Here is a 6,859-nt window from a genome sequence, read left to right on the forward strand (position 1 = left end):
AAAAAAAAAAAAAAAAAGACGGAACACAGGAGGCGGCGCAGTTCTTAGCGGGATGGTGGTGGGACCCGTGTTGCATTTGCAGCATCTGTGAAGTGTGCAGGATGCTTGCTGTATGCTGCAGAGGGCTGACGCTCAGGGACAAGTCTGGGCTGGAGACTCAACGCGTGGTTGGCAACCAGAGCCCCGGGAGTGGTTGCGATAGGCCGGGGGAGGGTGAGTCTCTCGGCTGCCGGGAACGGGGATGACACATCTTCTGACGTTCGTTTTCTATTTCCCTTGAGCGCTAATCGTCATCACACAAAACGCCCTAAGTCGACGCTGCCAAATCATGCTTTTTATTCCTCACAGCTCCTCCCAACTTCCCGAGACTGCGGACATAGTGAGCTCAATCCCCTTCCCTGCCCGGACACCCCTCACCGCAGCGACGTCACGGAAGAGGCGGGATTCGGAGGCGGCCGCGGCGCGGGCTGCGGGGCAGATCCCGGGCTGCGCGGCCCCACCCCGGGCGGTCCGGTCCGTGCCCGCCGGTGTCCGCAGCCACCGCCCTAGGCCAGCTGGAGCAGGCTGCGCTCGGCCAGCAGGCCCTGGGTGCGGTTGTAGACATCCTCCAGGGTGCCCGCAGCTCGGGCCAGCGCGGCGCGCGCCTCCGCCTCGGTGGTTCCCGGGCATGCCAGCTCCAGCAGGCGGCGGCGACCCGGGAAGGCGAGGAAGGCGAGGCGGGCGGCTTGACGGACCAGCCAGGGGTGGTGCGGGCCCAGGGCCGCGCCGTAGGCGTCGCTGCACTGCGCACCGGCGTCCGGGCCTCCCAGCGCGCCGGTCGCCACCCGGTGGAGGCAAAGCTGGGACCAGCGCAGCGCGCGGTGCAGGAGGAGCAGCGTGCGAGAGCCCGAGCTCCGGGCCGGGTCCCGGGGGGCCTCCCCCGGCCGCTCCAGCAGTCCCGCCCGCCGCTCCCACGCCGCCATGGTCACCAGAGACAAGTAGTGCTCCGCGTCCGGGCCGTGCACTCGAGCCTCCAGGGCCGTCACCGTGGTGAAGGCCTCCCTAGAGGCGAAGGCGAAGACAGAGCCAAGGGGAGTCAGGAACCTGTGGGCGAGACCAGTTGAAAGAGGGCGATGGAGCCGCCAAGGAGGCCAGGACCGGCTGGGGGGTGGGAGGCCACTCACTCGACGAGTGCCCTCCATCCCGCCAGGTACGGCGACAGCCCCACATCCCCTTCAGGGTTCAGACTGGCGTGGAACGGCCTCATCATGCGGCCCAACATCCCCCGAGGGCCCAGGCACGGAGGCTCTTTCCTCTCCGGGGCCTCCAGGGGTCCCGACTCCTGCCGGACCTGGTGGGGAGACACGATGGGAAGAGTGGGAGCCGATTCCGCCTCGAAGACGTTGTTCCGTAGGTTTAGCCGGTGTCCCTCCTCCTGTGCGCTCAGCTTCCGACGGGAGAGGGGAGACTGGGGTCGGACCAGCCCTTCACCGTACCCTCATTCTGGCTACACGCCCCCCTGTTCGGGTCCCTTCTGGAGCGCCCGCGCCCGGCTCTGCGCGGAGCGTACCTGGAAGGGCGCCGTTCCCCCTGGAACGCAGGCCTGTGCCACGAGTCCGCAGCCTGAGCGGCCGCCTGGCAGAGGAGAAGCAGAGTGGTGAGGGCTGGAGACAGGGGCATGAGTCGTGAGGGCCTGGACCCCGGGGTTCCTCCCGGAGCAGGTGAGGGAAGGGGCAGCTCACCGAGGCTCCGAGCACTGAGATAAAGCAGCAGCAGCGCGAAAATAACGAGAGGAATTGAGAGGCGGAAGCAGCACCGCGGGGCCGTGGGCCGCACCGCCACCCCCATGGCTGCGGCTGGCGCCGCCGCCCCCTCACCAACCCCTAGCTTGTCCGTGTCCCTCCGCCTCCAGGAGGGAAGAGAAGTCCGCGGTGCCGTGAGGAGCAAAGGGTTAATAATTAACCCGCTAAGGCCCCCTTCTCCAATGCCCTTCGCCCCAAAGGGCGGCTACTCTGGGTGCCAGGAACCGAATGAAGGGAATTTGGGGGATTCGACGGCAGTGACAGATCTGTGCATTTCCCTTCCCTGTAGGGCCAATTATAGTAACAGGCACTCTAAGTATTGGGAAGAGAGGCAGGGTCAGAACAGCTCCCCTGCTGAGCAGTGGCATGGGCCCTGAATTCACTCTGGGCTTGAGTTCCCTCCACTGTAAATTGAGGATGATAATAGGTAGTTTGCAGGCCTCATGTGAGGATTAAATGTTAACGTATGAGAAAACGCTAAATGGAAAAGCTGACCACAATTGCCCTATAAATCTTTTTTTTTGAAACGGAATTTCACTCTTGTTGCCCAGCCTGGAGTACAGTGGCGGTGATCTCAGCTCACTGCAACCGTTGCTTCCAGGTTCAAGCAATTCTGCCTTAGCCTCACAAGTAGCTGGGATTACAGTCATGCACCACCACACCTGCTAGTTTTTGTATTTTTAGTAGAGACGGGGCTTCATCATGTTGGCCAGGCTGGTTTTGAACTCCTGAACTCAGGTGATCCACCCGCCTCGGCCTGCCAAAGTACTGGGATTACAGGCGCCCGGCCACCTGTAAATCTTAAGTTCAAGCACCGGGTGCCTCTGGGATCCAGAGAACACCCACTTCAAAATTCTCTATCTTATCCCCAGGGGACTTTGTCCTGATCTGGATACATGACCTCTCTCGCTCATATGCATACATCAGGCTTTATCCTTTTACATTTTTGTGGTTTAATTTTCAAAACTCCAGACTGGCTCTTCAATCGTTAATTGCACCAACTTTTATTAAGTACTTCCGCAGGTACTGGGCTTCGAGAATACAAAAGTGCCTTCACAGAGCTCAAGGTCCACTGGGGGAGACTTGATCCTCTGTCTCTCCCACTGGAATGTGAGCTTTGATGACGGTGGCCTTGTTTTTCTCGGTTGCTTACAGCACTTGGAATATTGCTTAAGCCAAAACACATTATTGCTAAATAAATAGGTATTGAATAAACAAAGGAGTCTGTATGAGGGCAGGTAAATCAGGGGTTGTGGCTCCCTAACACATTCAGCCAGGCTTTTTTAGGCCAGACACAGTGGCTCACACCTGTAATTCCAGCACTTTGGGAGGCTGAGGTGGGCGGATCACCTGGGATCAGGAGTTCGAGAGCAGTCTGGCCATCAAGGCGAAACACCTTCTCAATAAAAAATATAAAAATTAGCCGGGTGTTGTGGTGCATGTCTGTAATCCCAGCTACTCAGGAGGTTGATGCAGGAGAATCACTTGAACCTGGGAGGTGGAGGTTGCAGTGACCCGAGATGGGGTTACTGCAACTCCAGTCTGGGTGACAGAGACTTCATCTCAAAACAAACCGGTCAGGCTCCGTGGCTCATGCCTGTAATTCCAGCACTTTAGGAGGCCGAGGTGGGCAGATCACCTGAGGTCAGGAGTTCAAGACTAGGCTGACCAACATGCAGAAACCCCATCTCTACAAAAAAAATACAAAATTAGCTGGTCATGGTGGCACATGCCTGTAATCCCAGCTACTCAGGAGGCTGAGGAGGAGAATCACTTTAACCCGGGAGGCAGAGGTTGCGGTGAGCCAAGATGGCGCCATTGCACTCCAGCCTGGGCAACAAGAGCAAAAACTCCCCCTAAACAAATGAACAACAACAACAACAACAAAAACGAAACCATACTTAGCCAGGCTTTTTTGCTTTTTGTTTTGCAAATTAGGAGTCCACCCGGTGGTCACAAGGGGAAAGGCATTCAGGGAAAGGATACCAGGATACAAAAAGTAATGGAAGAAAGAGCATTATCTTCTTAGGGGTTCTTAGTTTCCTGTCCCCAAACTTTTTAAAATTATTTGTTAGGCCAGGCCCAGTGCCTCATGCCTGTAATTCCAGCACTTTGGGAGGCCGAGGCAGGCTGATCAGGAGGTCAAGACACTGAGACCATCCTGCCCAACATGGTGAAACCCTCTGTCTACTAAAAATACAAAAAGTTAGCCGGGTGTGGTGGCATGTGGCTGTAGTCCCAACTACTTGGGAGGCTAAGCCAGAAGAATCACTTGAACCTGGGAGGCAGAGGTTGCAGTGAATTGAGATCACACCACTGTATTCCTGGTGACAGAGCAAGACTCCATCTCAAAGAGAAAGAAAGAAAAGAAAGAAAGGAGAAAGAGAAAGAAAGAAAAAGGAAGGAAGGAAGGAAGGAAGGAGAGAGAAAGAAAGAAACAATTCCGGCTGGGCAAGGTGACTCATGCCTGTAATCGTAGCACTTTGGGAGGTCAAGGTGGGAGGATCACCTGAGGTCAGGAGTTCAAGACCAGCCTGGCCATAATGGTGAAACCTCATCTTAAAAAAAAAAAAAAGTTCCTATTTGTATATATCTTCTTTTAAGGTTCTAAGGTGGGCAAGGGTGTTCTGGATTCTTAAGGTGTTAGGTAGGGCCCAGATCTCTAAGAAGACCTCTCAGAGGAGACTTTGAGCTGACAGGAGATTTCTCAGCTTCTCCAGTTGGTGGATTCTTGCCCTGTCCTCACTCTGATATCCCCTCACATCCTGGAGGTCTCTGGGTTGCTCTTGACCCATCCTGCCCTGGTGGGACTCCTGTGAGATCACTTCCATCCCTAGCCCTGGTCTCCGCTCCCACTCCTGGACTATTTCCCAGCTTTCTTGGCTGTGAACCTAAGGCAAATCGCTTGCCATTTCCCTCATCTACAAAATAAGAAGAGTAATTCTCACCTCCTAAAATTGTTATGAGGGTTAAATAAAATACGTCTACAAAGCGCTAAGCATAATTCATAGCCTATAGTAAAGGTTCAGTAGGTGATGGTTATTTCAATTCACCCTCTCTCACTGCCCCTTCTTCACTAGCTCTGGGAACCTTTGCCTCTGGGAGCAGGAAATCGAATCTGCTGGGTTCCGGGAGTGGATTAGTTTTGCGTTTCACTTAATCTGAGAGGCTGTTCCGCAATCGGAGCCCTTGCAAGGGCCAAACTGATATAAATCTGCTTAGGAAGCCTGATTCACAGAGGCTGCAGGATGGAGCTGGGTGCCAGAGCCAAACTGCTATTGCTGCTGCTGCTACTGCTGCTTCTGCAGGCGACGTGTTTCACGTGTGCACAGGCAGATGAGCAGAACGGCTACACGGCGGTCATAGAAGTGACCAACGGAGGTCCCTGGGGCGACTGGGCCTGGCCTGAGATGTGTCCTCAAGGATTCATCGCCAGCGGGTTCTCGCTTAAGGTTGGAGCTCAGGCCTAGGTCCTGGAGAGGGCACAGATACTTGGGACTACCCAGCCAAGGATGGCAATTCCGTGACTCGTCCTTGCTCCTCTCCTCGATACCCAGGTGGAGCCTCCCCAAGGTGGTCCTGGCGACGACACTGCATTGAATGGGATCAGGCTGCACTGTGCGTGCGGGAACGTCCTAGGAAACGCGCACGCAATAGAGTCCAAGTCTGGAAGGTGGGGCACAGGGATCAAGGATCCCCCTGGGTGATGGTATGTCCTTTACCCTCTCTGACATATTCTGTCACAACAGGCAGGTTGGCTCCTCCAGAGCTACGGGGCAGTATAGTCCAATATAGACCTGGGCTGGGGGTGCATGGAAGACCTCTCCTCCGCTTCTCGGCGGAGTTCAGGGAGCTAGAGCCAGCCCACCAGGTCATGTAGAAAGCACGTGACTTGGAAAGTCTCAAGGGTTTGGTGAATGGGGGCGCCCGCAGAGCCAGCACATCTCCCTTTCCCTTGCAGGTGGGGTGAGTGGAGTGAGCCGCTGTGGTGTACGGGCGGCAGCTACCTGGTGGCTTTCTCGTTTCGCGTGGAGGCACCTCACCCCTACGGTGACGACACAGCAGCGAACAACGTGCGCTTCCGCTGTTCAGACGGCGAGGAACTGCAGGGGCCTGGACTGAGCTGGGGAGACTTTGGAAACTGGAGTTCCCCTTGCCCCAAGGGTGTGTGCAGCCTGCAGACCAAGATCGAGGGGCCTCGAGGCCCCAGCGATGACACTGCACTGAACGATGTGCGATTTTTCTGCTGCCGCAGTTGAGCGTGGCCACTGCCACTCTCTCCTGGGCCAGGAGGCTAGTCCCACCTCCTGCTATTAAAGCTTCTTCGAGTTGACTTTGGTCTCACCTGTTTTGGAGATTGAGAATTGAGTTTCCTCTTTCCCTTCTAACCTAGCATTGGGCGAGGCATACATTGGGGTTTGATCTCAGGGGTCCACGTTAGGTTGCTGAAAGTTACGGACTGGTAGTCCAGAAAAACGCACTTAAACACATAATTATCACATACGTGATGGAAGTCTGGCTTTTTCTCTTTTCTTCTTCTTTTTTTCTTTTCTGTTTTTTTCTGAGACGGAGGTTCACTCTTGTTACCCAGGCTGGAGTGCAATGGCGCGATCTCGGCTCACCGCAACCTCCCCCTCCTGGGTTCAAGTGATTCTCCTGCCTCAGCCTCCTGAGTAGCTGGGACTATAGGTGCCCGCCACTATGCCTGGTTAATTTTTGTATTTTTAGTAGAGATAGGGTTTCCCCATGTTGGCCAGGCTGGTCTCAAACTCCTGACCTCAGGTGTTCTGCCCTCCTCAGCCTCCCAAAGTGCTGGGATTACAGGTGTGAGCCACCACACCTGGCCACCTAAAAATCTTACTAAGTTCAAGCTCCGGGCACCTCTGGGATTCAGGGAGGACCTGCTTCTATATTCTCTATCTAATCCCCAGGGAACTTTGTCTCGATCTGGATACATGACCTCTCTCAATCATATATGTTTGTCAGGTTTTATCCTTTCACATTTTCTTTTCCTTTTCTTTCTTTCTTTTTCTTTTTCTTTTTTTTTTTTTTTTTTTTTTTTTTTTTTTTTTTTTTTT

The 6,859-nt window shown here is 54.7% G+C and overlaps 2 protein-coding genes across 3 annotated transcripts; one reads left to right on the plus strand and one right to left on the minus strand.

Moving 5' to 3' along the window:
* Positions 1 to 270: 270 nt before the first annotated feature.
* GLTPD2 (glycolipid transfer protein domain containing 2) lies at positions 271 to 2,276 on the minus strand. Of its 2 annotated transcripts, none has more exons than XM_017496782.2 (4): positions 1,722 to 2,276; positions 1,550 to 1,614; positions 1,164 to 1,330; positions 271 to 1,041 (listed from the first exon to the last, which is right to left on the minus strand). In XM_017496782.2, exons 1-4 carry the CDS (start codon positions 1,825 to 1,827, stop codon positions 546 to 548), a joined length of 834 nt encoding a protein of 277 aa, XP_017352271.1. In that variant the 5' UTR covers positions 1,828 to 2,276; the 3' UTR covers positions 271 to 545. The 2 variants fall into 2 exon arrangements, with proteins under 2 accessions (XP_017352271.1, XP_017352270.1); XM_017496781.2 differs by having other exon boundaries at positions 271 to 1,083.
* Positions 2,277 to 4,406: 2,130 nt separating this feature from the next.
* On the plus strand, positions 4,407 to 6,114 carry VMO1 (vitelline membrane outer layer 1 homolog). The gene is made up of 3 exons (XM_017496787.2): positions 4,407 to 5,233; positions 5,339 to 5,454; positions 5,743 to 6,114. The coding sequence occupies exons 1-3, from the start codon at positions 5,030 to 5,032 to the stop codon at positions 6,038 to 6,040; spliced, it is 618 nt and encodes a 205-aa protein (XP_017352276.1). The 5' UTR covers positions 4,407 to 5,029; the 3' UTR covers positions 6,041 to 6,114.
* The last annotated feature ends 745 nt before the right edge of the window (positions 6,115 to 6,859 follow it).

This window comes from Cebus imitator, unplaced genomic scaffold, assembly GCF_001604975.1.
Source record: "Cebus imitator isolate Cc_AM_T3 unplaced genomic scaffold, Cebus_imitator-1.0 Scaffold223, whole genome shotgun sequence".
Lineage (NCBI taxonomy): Eukaryota > Metazoa > Chordata > Mammalia > Primates > Cebidae > Cebus > Cebus imitator.